The following is a 23,098-nucleotide window of genomic DNA, read 5'->3' on the forward strand; positions in this document are numbered from 1 at the left end:
CATTCTGGAGGAAATAGCAAAGCCCACCCTACGGAACCAGCTGTGACTATCTTTGATGTCTGGGAGAAGACAGAAGTCAAGCAAAAAACCAGGAGGGAGGAAACAATTATTTCCTGGCCCTAATCCAACTAATTTCTTTTCTGTTTTCTTAAATTACTCTTTCACATAATCACCTCAAGGAAACTAACAAGAAAAAAGCTGTTTTTCATTTACTCTCAATGAGAAAGCATAGATGAGGAGGCACGTCTTCAGCAACGGGGACACAGAACAAGACAGAGGCACAAAGAGCAGAATTTAACTCACTTTGAGATGTTAAAATGATACAAGTGTGACAGTTGGAAAGATGAGAATGTGATAAACACTTATGTATCATCTTTTTCTGATAGACAATACAATTTTTTAATGTTCTCAGGGAAACTGATACCAGGCAGCATCTACAGATGTTGTAGCATATTTGGATTTTATATCCCATCCTTCAAATGTGAAATATTATGACTGTATGATATCGATAATAAATGAAAACGAAAAATCTTTCAGAGACTGTAATCAATACTCTATCTACATATCTCATTAGGAAATAATGAGTACGGATGCCAGTTACAGTAAGTTGCAGTGGAAAGAGACCTTAGGCAAAAAAATTAGCCTGTTAAAAAGTTTTGTTGTAAACAACTCTTTCCTTTTCCCCCTGTTGCAGCAGTGTGGTTTCTGCAAGGTTTGCAATACTTGATTTCAGATATTATAACTAACATTAAAATTCCTTCCCGTACTGACAGATGGCACAATTGTATGTATCTTTTTCACTACAAAGATTATTTTGTGAACCGTTCCAGAGTAAAACAGATTGATCCACAGTACATGCATGGTTGAAATACATGCTTAGTATAGAGTATACCTGGAATCTAACTACAAGGACATGGAAACACTGTTAAAACATGAACAAAAAAGCTCTAGTTGAGAAGCTTCCTTTCACAAGTATTTGCATTATCTTTTCCAGATCGCCACCTCCTATGTTTTCTAAGGGTAATCAACACGATAGACTCTGTCACATCACTGGTGTATAGGTAAATAGTCATGAAATTATCCCTTTAAATACTAAGATAAGATAGAGCCAAAGTAATTGTATTGGTATTTTCTGGGGATTTTGCTCAAAGTGTTTACATCAAATTAAAGTAAAACTAAATAAAGCATGTGGTATGTTAATATATAACTTGCATAAGAATCTTGAAAGTTAAACATTAAAATATAGAAAATCTGTATGCTATTCGTGAATAATTGAATTAAATTGAAGACAAATTATCCTGTAAGTATTCAGTTAGATGTTTTACAAAATACAAAGTGATCTGTAATACAGACTCACTGTTCATTCAGGATGGGAATGACAACATTTTAGGAGAAGATGGAAATGTTGAAAAGATTGTGGGATAGTTGGATAGACAAAAATATTTAAGCAGTTGCCAAAAAATGAGTCTATCACTGTCAAACAGTAGGCAATTCAACTTTTCACATACCAGAAAGATTTTGTTTTCTATGTCTCTTTGTATTCTTATCTACAGATGATACTGTATCGAGGAAGAGAATTGAGTACCTACCAGAAAACACAGAAAGCCAAAGAAGTAGGGGTTGTTCTACTGAACTAAATTTCAGATTATTACTGAAATAACCCGCTAAACTCAGTGCAGGAGGGCAAAGGGTTCACAATCTCTTAGACTTACTTAAGCTACAATTTCCTTTCCTAAGAAGATATTTTGCTCAGGAAATAGATATTCTGATTTCAATACAGGGTCTGCAGAAAACTCATCTATAATGGAGTCAAAACAGTGTAGTGTATTCCCATTATCTAATGCTGGAAACACCAGAATAGATAATGTTTGCTGAATGCCACAAATCTGGCTCATCCAGTTCAGTTAGCCAAAAATCTGAAAGGGCAACGTAGGCCACTGCAAGAACTCAAGAATCCAATACTCATAGCAAGGGACTCTTCTTAAGGCCGTTACAAATAATAACTTGTATCCTAATTAGAAAAAACTCTTGTGCATACGAGTTATTCTGTAAACTATTTTGTCAAAATCCCATTTTAAATATGAGCTGATAACCCTTCAGGCAAGTTGGACTATGGCAAATATTTAGTTAATCTGCACAGAGTGACCAGCTATTTATAATCCATGTATATCTGACTGACAGTCGTACTCTGTGTTATGAGGGGGCTGCATAGTGCTAGATACTAGTGAGTATCTGCAGTTACTCGACGGTGCACTGCTTTCATACAAAACAATAATTTAACTGGAGAGGAGGAGAATGTGTGATTTCTGGAAAAGAGACACTTGGCACTGCTGCAGTAGAATACTGTGGGATCAGCAGCACTCCAAGCAACTATGGGACAGCTGCTTGTTATCCCAGTGATTCAATTGGACAAGAATAACCCTTAAGGAATCTACACAAAGAATAATAATCCTCAGCAAGGCCACTCACTACAGGCTGCCAAAAAAAAAAAAAATGAAGAAAAAAAAATAGTCTAAACTTTGGAGAAAGACAGATTCAATAGAGCTCCATGCAGTCTGATCCTGTGTTGTATATCCATGGGGATACGAATCCGCATCTGAGCGTGATGAGCACTTAACTCACCGCAGTACGGTAAGATAAATAACTAGATGCTTCTTAGTGACCCCACAAACCTCAATTTCTCTCACCAGGCAACCTTATGGTGGCAAAGGAATAAATACTGTTCTAACTGGGATCTGCACACCTGCTAGCGTACAGGCATCAAATGACTACAAAGCAATAATTACTGCTCCATTGGAGGAAGCCAAAAAAGACACATGCTTCACTTTCTGACCTTTTTGTTTGTAATCCCCTTACATACCTGGCTGATGTCACTGCCTCCCTACATATTGCCTTATGAGGAAAGCCACTGATATTTCTTGTCCAATAGTTCTCAACCAGTAGCAGTAATTGAAGAGAAAGACAGTTACCTACCAGCTCACAGATACCAAGATATTAACCATCAAAAGTAAGGAGAAAAATATCCAGCACTGCAAACTTTTATAACATGAGAAAAGTTTTCGCAGAATCATAAACCAAACCAAACAAACAGGATTACCTGCACTTTCATGTCTATGTAATTCCGGTGTATTTTATAGACTTGATGCTAAGCAAATGCTGTGAAATGCAATATGTAGACAGAATATTATGTGACTTCATAAAAAAATCAGAAAGCAACTCTAGGTGAAAATTCAATCCTCGTATTCCCCAACTCATCATAAAACTGAAAAACTGCTTGTGACAGAAAATGATGAAGGAGTAGAATTTAACCTTTCATAATTCATAACCAGTGAAGTATTTTTGTCTCAGAATGTCAGGATTAAAGACACTAACTTAACAGTTTTGGGGGGGTTTTGAATGAATTTTTGATCACTTTATTTATAAAACAAACCATAGAATCATAGAATCACAGAATCAAAACAAACCAAGTACTGTAAGTAGAAGTACATTTGTTTTAAATTCTTTTGCTAAATGTGGATTCAACATCAGCTTAGGAACGTTCTGAATGACTACTTCAGGGTACAGAAAGCATCTCAGCAAACACTCGTGCAAACCACCCAACAGTAACTTCTAGCATAGGCTCACATTCAGCTCATACAACTCATACTGCACTCCCTCCATGCTTCCCAAAGCATCCAGTAAGCACAAATGAAATTATATTTAGAGTGTATGTGAGTTGTAGCAGCTTGGGTAGAAGGGAGCTAGGGTTACAGCAACAACACAGTTACATCAGTAAATGACAGTTAAAACTACAGAGCAGAGAATTCAGAGAACTGCCATAATAAAAAGGTGGAAGATTACATTTGCATCCCAACAGTGTTCTCTGTGTAGCTAGATAGATTATGAGACAGACACTAATGAAGACTAGATTAAAATGAGGATCTAAGATTTTTTCCCTAAACTGAAATGAAGCTTCAATGCAAAAGGGACTCCAGAACATGTTTCTTACTTCAATCTGGCAGATGGAAAAAACACGTTAGGGTGCCAGAACAACTTCATCCCCTCTCTGCATACAGCATTTAACATGGTATCCTATTACTACTACCTGCAGATGATCTGCAAAATACACACTTACGTCATGAACAGCAGTGAAAGAGATGGAATCAAGTGTCTTTAATACAAAGCAGATTTGGGGAGACTCAAAGGTTCTAGGTTGATACCTATTACTTGCTAGATACTAATACAGCTCTCTGCTAGAATCATGGACTTTTATTAACTGCTTAGTGTATAGAAAATAGAAAAATAAATTAATGATTGATTTTGTACTGAATTGCTTTTTAAAACAGTAACATCAAACCATGTAAGAAGAAAAGGGAATTACGCATTCGAGGAAAGCTATGGGAGTCAACCTAAAGCATATATGATATACTGGCATGGTAAAGCCTCTTTATGTATCTGATACAAGCGAAGGTCCACTTATGTTTATTAGTGCATCAGAGCAGTCTGTTAAGTCTCGTGCCCCTGTCATGGCACTCACCAGTGAATTTTTTATGGACATACTCAAACATGCCGCTCCTGGCCTAGTAAGTTTTCCTTAGAATCACAGTTTCTAGACAGAACCACAAACTGTCACAGTAAACTGAAACGACAAAGATAGATTGGATTTCTAAATGAGAAAACAGGAAACCTGGGAGCAATCTAAGTTAACAATAGAAAAAAAGAAGATAGAGAAAAAAAGTCAAGCACTGAACAAGATCAAGTTCCCTTTAAGGACACAGCATCACCTTTCAAAGAGTAAATGCACTGTGATGCAGCAGCAATTACCTCCACAGACATTCCTTTTTTTGTTTTAATGATCATTATTCACATACTGTAGTTCAGACAATATATTTGTCCCTTGACAGAACAGACATGACTCATGCAACAAAATAGGCTCATATATAGCAGCAACTTAGGAAAAACAAGGATTGAAAGGTATTAATTCATATTTGTGCATATATTAGAATATGGGCAAGTAAGACAAAATGTTCATGATTATACCTAGACTGAATCTCTCAGGACAGGAAAAACAATAAAAACAATACGAACTTGAATTACAAATCAAATCTTACTCTGCTGCAGTTCAATTACACCCATGTTCTCAGACACAGCTCTACAATAAACAGCTTAATAATCAACATACTTGAAGATTCTCAGAACAGCTCCAGGTGGCAAATGTCCACATCCATAATGATCTTTGTATTAATGGAGAGGGAAAGGAGCTAGCAGAAGCCATCACAGATCCCAGACTTTTGGGGTTGAGGTAATACATGTGTTCCAAGCCTCACAGAAGAGGCCAAGAGTTTGTTAAGCCTTGCTTCAACATGGTAAAACACCACCACTTGTTACAGCTCTTAGGGCACCAGCCGGCCTCACCCACCCTGGCCATCCCTAGCTGCCATCGCCAACATCTCCTTCTGAGTGAGGAAACCCTGATACACTCAGGCCTGTGTTTCCAGGCCTGCCTTGGGCTTACAGCACACCTGTTTACATCCCCCAGCCCCGGTTTATTGCTTACTACATCTGGGGCTGTAGATGGCTCCTGTCCCCATCCGATCTCTGCGTGCAGTGCCAAGGCCACTAATACATGTCCCAGCGATGAAGGGACAGTCTGAGCTGCTGGCATCTTCTGATTCCTTCTCATCCTTTCTCAATGAGCAGCCCTATTCACACTGATCCTGGATGCTATCAGTCAACAGCACCACACAGATGTATTTCCAAGAAGGAAACCACTATTTTTAACTTGGTATTTCTTACTATTTTGAGACAGTCCAGTCTGACTTTGTAAAGCTACGGTTTAACTTTCAAAATCCCATTAGTAACTACAAAGTCACCTGCAGAACAGTGGAGAGTCTTGGGAGTGAGAGAATGGGAAAGAACGCAATAACCTGTTTTTCACGGGAGACAAGAATCTGAATGGGACATACTGAATGGGACATCAGTTAATTCAGATGCCTCATACAACTGACTTCCAACTTTGAGGTTTTCAGAATACATTTGTCTCTACTGGACTTAATTCTTTGCTACATAAAAAGACCCTTGTGACTTCTACTATTATTTTGGTTACTGTGTGGTATAAAATATATATCGTATTGACATAAGAATAGCACTAATTACTAGTGAAAGTAATAAGGGCGTGTAAACTCTCGCGTACTAAAGAAAAAGTTTTCCCAAGGTAATATCTTAGGAAGGCGTTAATTATCTTCAGTTTGATCAGTTTGGAAATAGCCTTGTTTTGCTGTTAACCAGCTATCTAATGGTAAATGTACACAATCTGCAGTAGGCTCTCTCATTTCCACAGTTCAGCTAAGCAGTAACCTGGTAAAATTATTATTGCCAGTACTATTTCAATGTGCTATTAGACAGGAAATGACACGTAAACAATATCATAGATAATCCAGTTTGCATTCCTGAAATGTTTTATTACATTAGTTACGAATATCAATGGAAAAGAAAAATTGTAACACCTGAAACTTAAGCGTGACCAAATTTAAAAGAATATTTTGCTTTTAATCATTAAAAGGATTTTCAATACATGAGCAAAGAGAAGTCATCAACAGGAAAGACAATAAAGCAAGAAAAATTCTGAACACTCAAAATAACTGTACCAATCTTATATGCACACTTCAAAAATGACCCATGCATGAACCTGCAGTTTAAAAGTATTACAATTCAACATGAAAAAAATAATAATAATAAATAAAGGTCATATCTATATTTATGGTCAGAAGAAGAAAAAATAACCACACTTCAGTCTTGAACTGATATTCTGCTCTAAATAGAACACTAGATTTACATCAAATTATGAAGGAATGATTGTTTAAAGAAAAGGAAGTAAGAGAAAGTGGATAGTAGCTTAACAGCTTCATGAAGTGTTTATGAAAGTGCAAGACTAAAGTGAAAACAGAGCTAATCTATTTCATGCTTTTCTTCCTCTAGGCTATAAGTTCTCACTGACCTAGGATGCCTACAATAACACGTTTTATATTCATCACCTGGGAAATTACTATGTAAGTTGAAGAAGATGGGAAAAATCAGAGGAGACTTATATGAGGGACTTTAGTTTGTGTTTTTAGGAAACTGACCAAATGGTAGATAATTGAGTGGAGAACAGAAAAGCATCAAGGGAAGAGAGATTGCAGATGGAATTCCTCAAAGCAGAAAAACACTCATAAACGTATAGAAAAAATAGACATCTACAGTTGCTTGATGGGCAGAGATCAGCTTTTTTTCAAACAGAGCAAAGGTTGAAATATGAGCAAGAAAACTCCTAGAAATGTATCAGAGGGGCTAGAAACAAATAAATCTAATTTAGCCGTTTATATATAGCTGAGCTGATAATCAGATGTTTACAGAGCTTAATCAATTACAAATGATAATCCAGAACTGCCTTCTAAGGCAAAAGAGCTGAGGAGAAAACCTCATAGTATTTTTTCTTCCCTGCTTCTCTTTGGAATTTTACTTGTATGAAATGCTTAGAGGACTAAAAGATTGTTTCCAGTCCTGGAAATCAGGAGACTTGCATGTTATTAAGTAGGGGGTTGTTTTCCAGAAAGGACATTTTAGATCTTTTACAATTTAAAAGTGATCATTATTCCTCTTCTGTGTAACTCCGAAGTTATATACTAGGCAATTCCTCAGAAGAACTAAACACATTTGGAAGATTCTTACCCTGTATTGATGGAAATGATTTCTATAAGTGGATTCTTCCTGATCTTTGGCAAATCCAGTCGTGCTCCACCCAAACGTTTACCATTATCCTTTTTCTGACCAAGCAGTCTCACAGAATGACCTTAAAATGAAGCATAAAAATGCAATCAGTACAAAGCATGTATTTGTTTTGAGTTGCTCTTCATCACAAGCAGTTTTTATACTTCAAAGACTGAAAATGACAATGGGATGTAACAATCTACTTCCATCACCTGGAGAATTTAAAAAGAAATATTGACAGGTAAATAAATCATGTTAAAATGGAAGAAATTATTTCATTCAATTATCTTTTCATATTTGCATTTCTGTTTTATTCAATAAAAATGATCTAAGCAGTTTCATTTTCAGATTCTGAAGCAAATATCAATATAGTGATATTTATACAACTAGTACAGCAGAGTTAAAATACTTATTCCCCAAGCTGTATGTAACCTGAAATTAGTAGGTAATAAACCACTCCCAAACATTTTTAAAGCTTTTTATGTAGAGAACCAACCTGAGTTTAAATTGCATGACTACATAAGTCTGAGGGAAAGTACTATGAAGCATATCCTGTGAACACATTAATGGCTAAACTGACAAGAGACATTAACAGTCAGCCTTGGCCTTTCCACCCCAGCTCTACAAGTCAGATTGACTATAAACAACACTGATTTTCAGACAGATTTTAAGAGAGAACTGTAAGAAGGTGTTTGTTTGTTTATTTTACTCTATTCCATATGTACCTGAGATTTTAATTTGCCATTTTTTGCTAACCAGAGACCATATTCTCCTTAACTTCTCTGTTCTTTCTCTGCAACACACTGCCCTAACTGCCCTGATCTTTTCCTATAAATTTGGTTTCCTTCATAACATGTAGAAGGTTCTGCTGCCAGCTGACTATGCAGACACATGCAGAGCATCTGTGTAAAGCCTCTGCTAGACAACAAATATATTGCATTATTGCCCTTATCTGGAAGAGGCTGCAAGTGATGAACTGAAGCAGAAGGAAAAGGGATCATCCTTCTCTTACTGGCATGAATGCAACAGAGATGATCATAAGGATGTATTCCTCCAGCACCAAGGAGACCACAGGTCAGAAACTGCCTCAGCTGCTCTCTTGAAACTAGTATTATCCAGACAGCAAAACACAGCAGAACACCAGTTACGCAACTTATGATACAATTTAATAGTATAAATGACAAGCTTCACTAAAAATTTAAAAGCAAAATCCAGCAGTGAAGAATAACATAAACTGAGTGTATATTATTGCAAGACCGGAGGCAGCCTTGGCTACAGCAAACAAGGAGTTCAAGTTTTTGTGTGGAAGAAACATGGTGGGAAGTCAGATTGCAACCCTGCACATTAGGAGAGCCAACAATGATCTTTTCAAGAACATACTTGGCCATGTCCCACAGGTTAAAGCACTGTAGTAAGGGGGCCCAAAAGAGGTAGCTAACATTCAAGCAGCACTTCTCTCAAGCTCGAGTCTGGTGAATCTCTAAGAAATCAGGCAAAAGTGGCAGGACCCAAACAGATGAGCAAGGAGCTAATGGAAAAAAATCAAGTGGAAAAAGAAAGTTTATGGACTGTGGAAAAAGGATCTGGTCACTTGGAAGGAAAACAGAAACACAGCTGGCATACACAGGGATGCAACAAAGATGACGAGAGCCCATCTAGGATTAAATCTGGTGAGGATGGTTAAGGACAACAAGAAAGGTTTCCTTAAATATATTGATAACTAAAGGAAGACCAGGGAAAATGTGGGCCTGCTGCTGAATCAGGTGGCTGCCCTGGGTATGGAGAACACAGAGAAGGCAGAGTTACTGAACGATTTCCTTGTTTCAGTCTTCACTGCTGAGATTGGCCCTCATGAATCCCAGACCCTGAAGGCAAAAGAGAGAGTCATGAGAAAGAAAGACTTCCCCATGGTCAAGGAGGACCTGGTTAGAGATCATCTAAGCAAATTCGACATACACAAATCCATGGGCTCCAACAGAATGCACCCATGACTGCTAAGGGAGCTGGCAGAAGTGACTGCTGAACTGCTCTCCATAATGGAGGTCATGGAGAACAGGACAGGTGCTTGAGGACTGGAGGAGAGCCAGTATCGCTCCAGTCTTCAAGAAGGGTAAGAAGAACCTGGGAAACTACACAACAGTCAGCCTCACCTTGGAAAGCTGATGAAACAACTTATTCCAGATATCTAAGCAAGTGGAAGAAAAAGAAGTTACCAGGAGTAGTCAATACAGATCCACTAAGGAGAAATCGTGCTTTATCAGTCTGATAGCCTTCTATAATATCATGACCAGCTGGGTAGAGGAGGGGAGAGCAGTGGATGTTGACTACCTTGACTTCAGCAAAGCTTCTGATACTGTCTCTCATATCATTCTCACGCATAAGCTTCAGAAGTTAGGGATAGAAGAGTGGACAGTGAGACGGATTGTGAATTGTCTGATTGGCAGAGCTCAGAGGGTTGCAATCAGTGGAGCAGAGTCTAATTGGAACCCTGTAGCTAGTGGTGTTCCCTGTGGATTTGTACTGGGATCGGTCTCGTTCAGTATCTTCATCAGAGCCCTGGATACAGGGATAGCATGCACCCACTGCATGTTTGCTGATGATACAAAGCTGATAGGAGTGGCTGACATACCACAAGGCTGTGCTGCCATTCAGCAAGACCTGGACAGACTGAAAAGTTGGGCAGAGAGGAATCTTATGATGTTCAATAAGGGCAAGCATGGAAAACTCTTAAACAAAATTTGATTTAATGAAGAAGTGAGCAGAACTAGATTGAGGTTGCAATGGTTAATACTAAAAGGAGACATCAGTAATAGTAATTGAAAGGTTATTATTTTTGCAAATGTGTTGGAGAAAAATTTCATTATAGCCTGCTGTGAACTTAGAATATCTTACTTGTGCTATTAACATTTGCTAAATTATTCATTTCAACCTTTTCATGACAATAACAGCAAAATCACTGTCTCGTAATACAATCGGTTATTTTCCAATCTAATGCTTCGTTAAGGAGTCACAAGCATGACACCATTTTATTTACTCATATAACAAAAGTGATTGCATTATCATAGGCATAAAAATTGAGCTAGAAGCAGAGAACATTCCTTTTTGTATTTCTTAATACTATGGTTTATTTGGAACAAAGCAGCTTATCCAGTTTTTAAATATTCCAGTGCATTATCATGTTAAAACTGCATTTGGATTTTTGGCTGAAAGTATAATGGAATAATTTGCATCATTCTCAAATATTCAAGCTTAAAAATAATAATCACCTCCAAATCTAAAATTCATACATTTATAATTAAGAGTCAGATCACCATTCTGAATTTTAAAAATGTGCAAGTAAAACCTGGCTTCCCCACCAAGTTATATTTCAGCAGAATCAGTGAGGCTTGAGCTCTGAATTTGTACCCTGACAACAAAGAGCAACACAAATCATTGTTAGCTCATGCTCTGCTTTTCCCATACTGGAATAATTAATCAGACACAAACTTTTTTCATGGAAGTTCTGGAAAAAGAGGCTATACAACATATCTTAAATTCGTTTCACATAGAATCATGGAATTACTCAGGTTGGAAAAGACATCAAAGATCAAGTCCAACCACAGCCTAACCATAGTAACTTAACTCTAACAACCCTCTGCTAAACTTGAGATAATGACAGTCCTATTCAAGAGGCACAACTTCATACTCCGCATTTTCTAAAGAAAATAGAATAAAATGCAAACCACCATGGTAGTCAAGAAAATCCTGCTAGCTCTGTCTTTGAAATGCTAGACCAGTTACCAGAAGCATCGTAAAAAGTCTCCATGTGTTTTCAAGTAGAATATAACTCACTAGGGTGCATAAGACCCAGCCTCTCTTTAAAAGTGGGAAGAAACTCCACCTGTTATCACCTCCTGCATGGTCTACTGAATGGCTCACAACCCTGAATTGCATGTAGACGAAGGGATTTTGTTCAATGATAAGACTGGGCCGTTCAGGTTGGTGTTTGGACTTGATCTCAAATGTCTTTTCCATCCTATCTGATTCTATGATCACTTCATGCCCCCTTTGCTAGCTCAGAAGTGGCAAAAATGCATTGCAAGCCAGTGCATCAGCTCAGTCTGTCTACACCCTGGGAATCAAATACAGTAGCTTATTTTCAGGTGACATTTGGCTACAGTTTTTTTCATATTCCTACTGAATGACACTAAACTTCACATTAATATGAGGCCACAGAAGCTGTGTGCCACTTACATATGGCAATATCCCTGTACTTTTAACTCCGCAACTGGAACAACATAACCAACTACAGTAATTTGTGTGGCAGACACAATAATAACTTAAAAGGAAATAAAAAATCCTATTACAGCATTTGTGACCTTAAATTCTTTTTCCCTACTCTATACATTATTTTGTTTCATTCCAAATAACCACTGAAGCATGTTTACAATGTTATTGCTATTAATAAAGCATAACTTGATAAACACTGAATCCTTTTCAAAACCTGTAGATCTTTTTGCCTCATACTTATGACAAGAAAACCTAACTAACCACTTGGACAGGATGTTCTGATTGATTGTGTTTGTGATTGTCTCCTCCCCTGCATATCTCCCTTGCATATCTGGAGGTATGCAAAAGCTGTCTGGACGTGGTTCTGAGTTAAGTCCTGTGGATGTCCATGATTAAGCAGGCCTCCAGAGGTGCCTTCCAACCTCTCTCATCCTGTGATGCTGTGGAACAGATCTAGTCAGGTCACTCAGTCTAGATGTGTTCATAGACCAATCAAAACATCACAGTGCTATATAACTCTCCTGACAAAAAGACAACTTCTCTAATTTCACATAGTGTACCAGCAAATACAATTACATTTAAAAACTGTGAAGTTTAATTACAGATTCAAGTCATGTTTCAGAGCAGATATTCACAAGTTAATTCATGTAGTTTACACTAACAAAATCCTACTGACCAAGTCCAGTGAAGAAGCTTATAGAGAAAAATCGCTCACAGTAAAACCATAAATGAAATCAAGGTAGAAACAATTTAAAATGAATCAGAGCTCTCTTAATTTTAAAAGCCCGCTTGAAAAGAAAACTCATTTTTATATACAAGTCAGTGAATGCAATTCACACTTCTTGGCATTGCTCCCACAAAAGATGAGGTCGGAATGAATTAATCAGGGTATTACAACCTATTGTTAGATTAAATAAAGACTTCTACATGTGTCAGTTTGATAAACCACAATGCAGAACAGAAGTCATTTCAAGGCATGTATTTTCACTTGTTAAAAAGGATACAAAGAAAATACCATAATATTAATGCTACATGCATACATATACTTTTATTTGTAGATGTTACGTGCAATAAGAGAATGGCTGATCTTGAAATAGAATAATGTGAAGGGAACTGGTAATGGAATTTCTTTACCTTAAGATTATAATGCTGAATATGCTCTGAACTTCAGACTATTGGAGTGGTATTTTGCCAGTTTGATACAAGGTTAAGTTAGAGGGAAGTGGCATGAGTTAGTCATTTTAGTTAAACTTAACTATTTATCAATCTTGCAATTACCTTCCAGATCTTAACAGACATACTGCATTTCAAAAATAGTCATCTACAGTCAGTCCACAGGCTGGTGCTCCTCATTTGCTGCTGAGAAATTTTGCCTGCCTACCTGACAGACAGAATAGGGCCCCATCCCTGGAGGCATTCAAGGCCAGGCTGGATGTGGCTCTCAGCAGCCTGGTCTAGTGGCTGGTGACCCTGCACACAGCAGGGGGTTGAAACTGGATGATCATTGTGATCCGTTCCAACCCAGGCCATTCTATGGTTCTATGACATGACTCTATGACGATCTAGGAACTGTCCCTTCTCCATTCTGTGCATCCCACTGTAACTGTACTGTGCCATTGGAACAGCTCCCAGACTGATTCAAAGCACAGTTTCTTAGCAGTTGTCTTCAAGGTTAGGTGCAAATATCTGAAGGAGCTCAAGAACACAAGTTTAAAGTAAATCTTCAAAGATGCAGGAAACTACAGCCTTGGCAGCAACAATTTCTATTGTTTTCAGTTTGTTGTTACCCATTCTTTGACTTTCCCAGCTACATGATTACATTTAGAGGTTATTCACCATTTCCTGAAACACACTTATTTTCCTCACAACAAGGCTGCTAATGTACGATTGCATACCTCCCAGCTGTCTCTCACCAACCTGTTTGATCTTCTCCAGCATCTTGAAAGAAAAAAAAAGGACTAAGTACTATTTCATGTACTTTTGCACACATTTCCTTCCACCATTACCCCCATTCTTAATGCAGAGCTTCCTCTCCTTAATCCTAGCACTAAAATACGCACACATGAGCACCATACCTAAAAGAAGGCAGACCAACTTGAAGGGAAAGCAAAGGAGCAAGTAAGCCCAAAGAATAACTAAAGAAGTGTAAGGAAGAACCAAAAGCAGTAATAAAGACCGAAAGATGGAAGGATCAAGTAAGTATCGAAAGTGGAAAGAATTAGGGAACTTAAGCAAAAGTAACAAAAAGAGAACCTTAAAGACAAAGGGAGCCTAAAAAGATCAAATAAATTATAAACGCTACAGAAAAAGAAGCAAACCAGGAGCCGTTACAAAATTTCAATATCAAATTCAAGCAAGTTTTATTTACAGTGACGTCCTTCTAACTCTGCAGTTACTATGTAGAAAAAAAGTTATTTTACATCTTTGCGGAGGACAGCACCTGAGACACAAGGATGCTACTCAAATTGCCTAACACCATCGTACAGCCAGCCTTGACTGTTACTGATACTTCAGCCCAGTTCTCTTACACTTGGACTTTAAACACAGTTGTTGCTTTAAACACAGACTTGTTGGCTGAGTTAGACTCAAGCCCTGGTTTAATTTTAGGGAATCAGCCCACTTGTGCCAATCTCTCACCTTTTCTACATGCCCTGAAGCAGAAACAAGCTGTGCCACATCAGACATGACTGAACGCAAAGAAATCCTTGAGCTCCCCAGGGCAATCACACACTGCCAGACAAGTGCAGAAACCACGACACCCACTGACCTAGGGCTTTACTGTGCTAACCCACCCATGCTGGCACTAATAATGTAGTGAAGATATTCCTGAGTGTCATCCATGGGACGCTCTTGGCTTCTAGTAAATGCAGGCAACGGGCAAAAAGGAAAAACAAACCCAGATGGAATACGTATGCCCTGCCCCTGGCCCAGAAACTAATACAGATTACTCCTTTTTTTAGATCAGCATATAATGGGAAAGTTGTGCAAGTTAGCTCCTTCTTCAACTGGTATATGCAGGAACGGGATCCCTTTACAAGTCAGGGATTAATTCAGCCTAATGCTATCAGAATCCCTGATATTTGCCTCATCCGCATGTCCAGGCACCAAAGGAAAAAGCATATACTCAGCCAAATGACCGGTCCCATCAGGGTACTGATAGCAGTTGGTAATTTGGCCAAGTTGCTACAATTCAGATCTTCTTTATAAAGGGATTACCAAACTGCACTGACTCAAAGAAAGCTGCAGATACTATTAAGCATGTGACACACTTATTATTAACCTGAAATATGTGTATTTACTAAGCCCTGCACTGGCAGCTAGCATTTATCAACAATTCTGTTCCAGAAGACTCCAGAATAAGAGAGCCATGTGGGTGAATATTGGCTTTTAAAAGTTTTATTTATTAAATAGAGCATGGCAGTTCACAATCTTTTTAAAAAGCTCTGCAGATGGCCTGCACTGCTAGAAACCACAGATTTTTTTTTCTCTGTTAAAGTAGATCTTTATTGGTATTCCTGCAATGTTTTACTCAATCATAGCAGTAACTGAAAGCACTGAGATGGTACAGTATAACAAGTAAAACTGTAAACAAGTTAACTAACAGGAAATTAATTCTTGTATAGAAATGTCATAGAAATGATACAGATATAATCATATATATATACAACTATTCAAGAAAACAATTTTCCTCGTATCCACAGCACTTTCCTTTCTAACAGCAAGAGCCTGAAATGCACTATTAAGGCACTATGTTTTCAAGATTCAATAGCTTCACTCTTCTCTGACATCACGTGATGTTATTGGCTTTCTGAAAAAGCAATTTAGTGTTAAATCTGCTAGGAACTCAAAACACTGGCTACAACCTCCAATAGCACAGAGGGACAATGCTAATAGTCAACTGCAGGAAGAGTTCCCCTGACCATCTATCCTCACCCTTCTGAAGAAATGCATTTGATCAGGATCAAGGATGCTGTTCAAAACCCCAGGAGATCTGGGATAGAAACTTGCAAAGAAAAGAAAAAAATTGGAAACAGATGAAATAGACCGTATTCTGAGTTAAGGAAATATTGAAGGGCGAATTGTCAGAGTAAGATGCAGGAATACAAGTAACTAACTTTCAGAGGAGATGCAGGTTGAAAAGAGAAAAACATAGCTTAGAGTGACAGGCTGAGATCAGCCTATCACTATACACAAAAGCAAGCTTTTAGTTTTGTCTCTATTCCTTCACTATCTACTTGAACCCTTTATCTATATAATCTTTGCAGAATTTTCTCCATAATTTCTTAAGATTTCTCATTGTGCACTGTTGCTTTAAATTACACTGTAAAACTAAGCTCTCGGAATTGATGGTGGCACAGTTCATCATATCACTCTTTCGAATTCAACTCACGGAGGTTGAATTTCTCATACATCATACTTCTTCTAAGTAGTCAGAAACATGAAATCAAAATTCGAGCCAATGCTCTTGTAAAGCATTCAGCTGAATGAAGACACCTTCATTAAAAAATAGTAGGGCTAAGATAATTCAGGTCAGGGTCTTCTTAAGTCAGTATTCACCGTTAAAGTAATACTCAAAGGAAGACAAAAATATTACAGCACAGAATGTGCGGAAGAACTTCATTACAGTGAGGGTGACGGAGCACTGGAACATGCTGCCCAGGGAGGTGGTGGAGTCTCCTTCTCTGGAGATATTTAAGAACTGCCTGGACGCCTACCTGTGTGACATGGTGTAGGGAGCCTGCTTTGGCAGGGGGTTGGACTCGATGATCTCTAGAGGTCCCTTCCAACCCCTACAATTCTGTGATTCTGTGATTACTCATTCAGGTAATGACTCTTCTCCTACACATAAGGCAGATGACTTAGATTTTAACAACAATATATATATATATATATAGTTTATATATATATATATGGGTTTATACAGGAAGAGCTTCAAAATCACTAATCATTAGACAGTAAGAAAGAGATGGATAGAGTGAACATTTTAACCTTATTAAGCTGTTAACCCCAGCTAAAGCAACGATTCTGTGTACTGCCTGCAGGAAACCTGGTTTAAATGTGCCTTACACCTCTTACAAAATTTTTGCAGTTTTTAATAACTCCAGTTTAAAAAGCAGTTCTCATATCTAGATGTAGTGTTCTAAATGTAACAGTGCGTACAGGGTGCAGATGCACAGGCACTGGTAAAGTAAGATACAGGGCAGCTGCTGTGAGAAAAGACCAGGGGCTGTCCAATGCCATTCACTGATAGCTGCATTCAGCTCCAACAGGCCCAGCTCAGGACACAGCTGAGCATGTCAGCCAAAGCAGTGGTATCTCTAGAAAAGCATAGCTTAGTAAAAGTAAAAACCCTGCACCAAGAGGAGTGAGGGAATAAGTGAGAGAAAGCCTTGCAGACATCAAAGTCAGGGCAGAAGGAGGGCAGGAGGTGCTTCAGGCACATAGCAGAAGTCTCCTGCAGCCCAGCAGAGACCTGTGGTGGAGCAGGCTGTCCTGCAACCTATGAAGGACATCAGAGCAGACAGATATATCCTGAAGAAAACTGCAGCCCATGGAGAGGAGCCCGTGCAAGAGCAGGTTTTCTGGCAGGAACTGCTGGCCCATGAGGGACCCATGCTGGAGCAGTCTGACACCAGAGTGAAATAGGGGAGGAATACAAGGAGCAAATAACAAAGAAGAGCTGTTAAGGACTGACTGTAGTCATCATTCCCTTTCCCCCTGCCCCACTGTGAGGGAGGCAGAAGAGGAGCAGTGAACAAAGAGAAGTTGATACCTAGAAGACGCAGGGGCAAAGGGAAAGCTATTTTTAGTTTTGTCCTTATTTCTCACTATCATACTCTATTTTTAGTTGGCAGTGAGTTAATTTTCCCCAAGTCTAGTTAGCCCTTGACAACAATTGGTATGTGATCTCCTTGCCCTTACTATGACCCATGAGCTTTTCCATCTTACTCCCCTGGTCTGCTGAGTAGGGGGAACAAGAGGGAGACTGGGTGGGGATACGGCAGCCAGCAAAGGTCAGCCCACGACACAGTGAAATAAATAAAACAACCCATCCCAAAGCATCCCCTTTTCCTATGTGCTTTCAAAGGATTACAGGACCATGGACTCAATGAGGCCATTACCCTCCCTCTGACCCTCCTCAAACGGCAATTAGGCACAAACAAGTCAGTTTCCTGACTGGGAGCCAAATAATATTCTTTCTCGGAAAAGAACTCCTGATGCCTACAATTTTTATTCCTCATTTGGCTCAACATCAACTTCTTAAGTAAAGACAACTCTTCCCACTATCACAGAAATTAAGGAGACAGTATTTTATCTACTGTAATCAGTGGATTGTAATGAAAACAAGCATCACAAAAATACTACTTTAATATGCTGGCATTCATATACATACCTTACATACATACACACAAAGTATGCAATGTAGTCTATATATGAGACAGAAAACATTTACCTCCTCATTTTTGTAGACTGAGACAACTAGCATAATTTATAAGTATATGAGGGCAATTTAATACACAGTAAATACTGGTTAATGTTTAAACTGGGAATGGATGGGCAACTTCACCAGACAGGTCAACGTGACTGAAATCAAGAAAGGTTACGTGAAGTATAAAAGGTTTGACCCTGAAGTAATTTCCTTTGGCTGGTTTTAACAATCAAATCTAATGACCCATTGTAAACTTCTGTTTTGTGAAAACACTAGACAGACACAATACAGACTAACCTCAATTCAGCCTGTGCCCCTCATCTCCCCAAGGCCTAAGCTAAAAGCAGATTCCTACAAATGCTCCAGCTCCATGTTCCTTCCCCCAGGACAGCTTCAACATGAGCTTTAGCAGCTGGTGTGTCTAGAATGGAAGGTGGAAAAAGCTTCAAATCCATAAGGGACAATGTTTAAAACTAAGAAGAAAAAAATCTACATTAAGATTTTAAAGTTTATTCCAAATACCTTGAACAGCTTTGAAATTCTGAAGTTGTACTTGACAATGGAGCATACACCAAATGCAATCAAGTTTTCACCTATCTCAGATGCTGCAACTGCTTGGTAGCCCTTTCCTAACATACTGTGCCATCACAACACATTACCAAGAAACTAAGCATATGTGTGGAAATAGGATGCCTCAATGATGTAAAATAGCTGCAGTTCAGGTGTAAGATTTGGGTAAACTGTAAATGAAGCAAATTTCAATAAACTGTTTAATTAGAGCCTTAAATGAATAAAACAGGAAGACTGCCACAGTACAGCTATGCTTTTGCAGGTAGCACTGTGAGAAATATAATTCTAATGCTGAGATCAAATTTGTTCATCTAGTTCCTTTGAAAGCTAGGATTCCCCTTACGAGGAAGTATAGACTACAGGTTTTGGCAATATAAGCTATAAAAAAGCACCTTTAGATGCCTTTACTTAAAACACATCATCGGACACCTTATAAACCAAGCATGACCCGCATGTAAATATTGCACACTTCTTTCAGAAGATCACATTTGGAAATTACAGTTTCAAAATCTACCTAATAATCAAGAGAAATTAAAAGTTTCATAGAACTCGTTATAAAACCTGCTATAATACAGATATGAAGCATCACGGCATTTCTTGAGAATTCTGTTCCTTATAACACAAACAAACAAAAGAAACATGAGCATCCTTCTTTTCCATTTTCTGATGAAGGAAGACAAAAAGGTAAAGTCACATAAAAGTGCTTATGAACAAGAGAGTTGGGCGCTGGTAAATATGCTGTAAGGTAAATACTACTATATATTTTAAAGATTCCCTTTTTGTGAACTGTGCACTACAAAACACAAACGACCACAAAAAATCTACAACAGTCCTTAAAAAATAGGAACCTAAGTAAAACCAAACCTTAGAAATGGCAACTCTGATGATCACCAAGGAATCTAAACAGAATAACCAGACAACTCGTGTGGGAATGCTGATCTACAGGGACAGATGCCCTACAGGGTGCAGATACTATGTGGTTTGAATTTCTTCAGTTTAAATAGTTAAAATATTTTGAAGCCACACTACATGAGTAAACCAACCATATAACCTATTGATTTCCTTAAAAAAAGACAGGTGAAGGAAATTGTATTGTATAACCATGACAAAAATCCAACTAAAAACTTACTAATGTATGCTGGTTCTCAAATCAAAATTTATATTTAATCTACTGTTTCACACCACACCCTCCTCTGCCCCCTCAAGATATCTTGGGCCTCAGAAGTTATTAGTAATGTCATGAATACTAGAAGACACGGGGCTACATTTTATTTGGTTTGACAAACACGTAAACCCCTACCATGGATGTATTTTACAGTATAAAGCATTACTAATACTCTTGTTAACTGCTGTATATTAATTTACTTAGATAATGAAAGTTCCAAGTTAGAATCATTAATAATACATGAACAGCTTCAAATTCTTCTTTATTCATGGAAGATGATTTCTCGTTCAACAAATTTATGCATTATCATTAAACAAATTGGAATGAACAAAAAAAGAAGTAAAAGCTTCTAGTTTTAACAGTTGACCTTTGAAGAAGCAAAGCTTTATTACACCTTATGACCACTGTCAATTTGCCACCTCTCTTTCCAATAAAAATTGTGGTTTTGTTCATTTTTTTCTGACATTCCATGTTCCATTGTCTTCTGCGAAATCCCTGAAGAAAATGGCACTATGCATGGAATTCAGCATACTTACTCTGTTTTACTTAGATCAATTATACTAAGATAGAAAAGAACATAAATCTTACCCAAAAGCTACACTTCAATTTAAAGTTCATGTGTCGATTAAAATTATGGTACATTATTTCCCAGAACTGGGAAAATGAAACCTTAAAATCAATTCAGTGAAACAGATAATTTTTGGAGTTGCTTCCTGATTGACTGTCTTCTTTCCTGTCATAAAATATTCAACCACAATAACCTGAGAAGCGATGTTATCAAAAAAGCAGTAATGTTCTGAATCTGTATAAACATTACAAAGCACATTTTTGTAAAGGGAGGGCATACTGATTCAGTTTATCTTCTTAATCCCTTACAAATAAATACAAATCTGACATACTGCGCTGTTGCAAAAATCAGGAGTTATTCCTATCTTCAGCACATTGTGAAGAACGCTATGATGCTTCTGAGGAAATCACTTGTGCACATTCAGTATGAGTAAATATGTTTCTTCTACAATAAGTTGAACGGGGGAAAAAAAAAAAAAAAAATGCCAGAAGGAAGAACTGTGAAATCTCATTTCTGAAAGCATTTGAAGTACTGAAAAGTCTTACTAGAAGCCTTACAACACGGCATCACTTCTTAATAGAAACTTTTTTCCTTTATTTTTCACTGTCTTTTACATTTTCATGTTGTACTTCAAAACAACACACTCCAGCATTAAAGTTACACAGCAACATACTGTAGAGCAGACACTTGTTTATATTCAAAGTACGGCCAATTAAACTGAAGTCTGTAATCTAAAGCTTCAAGGAACAGTAATTTTTATGGCCTGATAAGTAATGGAGACAAACTTAGGTAACCCAGAAAGATCCAGACAAATGTATTTATTTAATAGCAAATGTTTACTGGTCAGACTGCAGAAACAATACTGCCTTTGCCCCCCTTCACTGCAAAGCACTGTATGTACACACGCGTTAATGCAGACAGAGTACAAGGAACACAATTACAAAAGAACATTAAACCAGAGGATTATTTATCTGTCCTGCTGAGGAAAGCTCAGGGAAGTGAGCCAAAACATCGGAAAAAAAAAGAAAACAGGAGAGGCCCAAACATAGGAAAGTGGAGATAGAGCACTGAATTAAGATGGAACAGAAACTTTAAGCAATACACTACATACAGCTATACTGATGAAACTTAAATGGGTTCCTGAAGTCTCCTCGGGATCATTTACTTATGAATCCAAGAGGCCACTGAGCTCCTATGTGAAAATCTCTGAAACTACTACTAAGAACACATGGCACAGTACAGCCCTGTCCAAACATTTAGTTAGAAGAGAAAGCAAAGATTAGATCAGTAAAGAACATAACAGCATTTGTTAGCTAATGCTTACATCTTAGAGACCAGCCGCAAATATCTCAAGTGTAGTGCTTACCTTTAATAGTTTCCTCCACAACTTCTACTACACGATCTATCTGCTGAACCTAAAAAAAGTCAGAAAGTCAACATCTAAGTAGTGAGAAATTGGACTTTCTTTATACAGCTCTTCCTTCAAAAATGTGATCCTCTGGATTAAGTGGAAGCAAACTTTGGGGCTACATTTTTAGCCATTTCTTTTCTGTGCATCTTGTTTCTTCTATCAGAGTTCCAAAAGAAACTCTAAAACACACCACCTGACTTAAACCAATTTCTGTTCTCAAAAACAGCAACCCACGAGTTTGGCCAAAGTCACCATACAGACACAAAAGAGCTACTCTGTAGGCTCCTAGTGAGAGAACTTCAAGCCTTAACTACTGCTTGGGATCCAACTGGCTGCTGTAGGGTCATAGTCACTTGGGCAGCCAGCGACAAGAACAGAACACTGTAAGAAGCTGAGGATATTGTGAGGCAGAGAAGAAAAATAACAAGTAAGTATTGTAAGGGAAACAAAGTGTAATGTAAGAAGGAACTAAAAATATTGATCTCATGGTTAAGAGAACAAAATGCTGTTCTGGATGTACAGCAGCTAGCGCTTGAAATGGAAGGAAAAACCTTGACGCTCTTCTTAAGACAGAATAATATTTCATATACATGGCAAAACATCTCTAACAAAGATAACAAATCTGTACTTTGGTTATAGTTGCCTAAACGTACCTGTAATCATTCAAGTAGGCTTCAAGACCTAAACCTGATCTCCAACAAAATTCCTTGTTAACTTGTATCATAGCTCAGTGCCCATAAAGCACCGTCCTTGTCATTTTCTGTAAACAAATGGCTGCACAACCATCTCTACTTCACATCTAATTTCCAGCTTAAAAAAAGATCATCTGTAGTTGCTGTCTGATCTACAGTTCCACTTGGAGGTCAGTGGGAATCTGTTCTTTTATTTGGCTTTTTACTTGTTAGATCGAGTCCACGTTAAATTACTATGTTTTACTTTTTAAATACAGCCTTTTCA

At 37.9% G+C, this 23,098-nt stretch overlaps 1 protein-coding gene across 13 annotated transcripts in view; it reads right to left on the reverse strand.

Annotated features, from left to right (window-relative positions):
* CDKAL1 (CDKAL1 threonylcarbamoyladenosine tRNA methylthiotransferase) overlaps positions 1-23,098 on the reverse strand; it is a 316,695-nt gene that overhangs the window by 205,626 nt on the left and 87,971 nt on the right. For 10 of the 13 annotated variants that reach the window (XR_014943540.1, XR_014943539.1, XM_015854755.3 and 7 more), the window contains 2 exons: positions 22,097-22,145; positions 7,690-7,810 (listed from right to left, as the gene is read on the reverse strand). Coding sequence is in view for 6 of the 13 variants with exons in the window: in XM_015854755.3 (XP_015710241.1) it covers positions 7,690-7,810; positions 22,097-22,145 (170 nt within the window). In the remaining 7 variants the exon portion in view is untranslated. The remainder of the gene's footprint in view (positions 1-7,689; positions 7,811-22,096; positions 22,146-23,098) is intronic. The other 3 variants (XM_085540130.1, XM_085540128.1, XM_085540131.1) reach the window with 1 other exon arrangement.

Source organism: Coturnix japonica, chromosome 2 (genome assembly GCF_054131305.1).
Source record: "Coturnix japonica strain WE chromosome 2, WE-NBRP24, whole genome shotgun sequence".
Classification (NCBI taxonomy): Eukaryota; Metazoa; Chordata; class Aves; order Galliformes; family Phasianidae; genus Coturnix; species Coturnix japonica.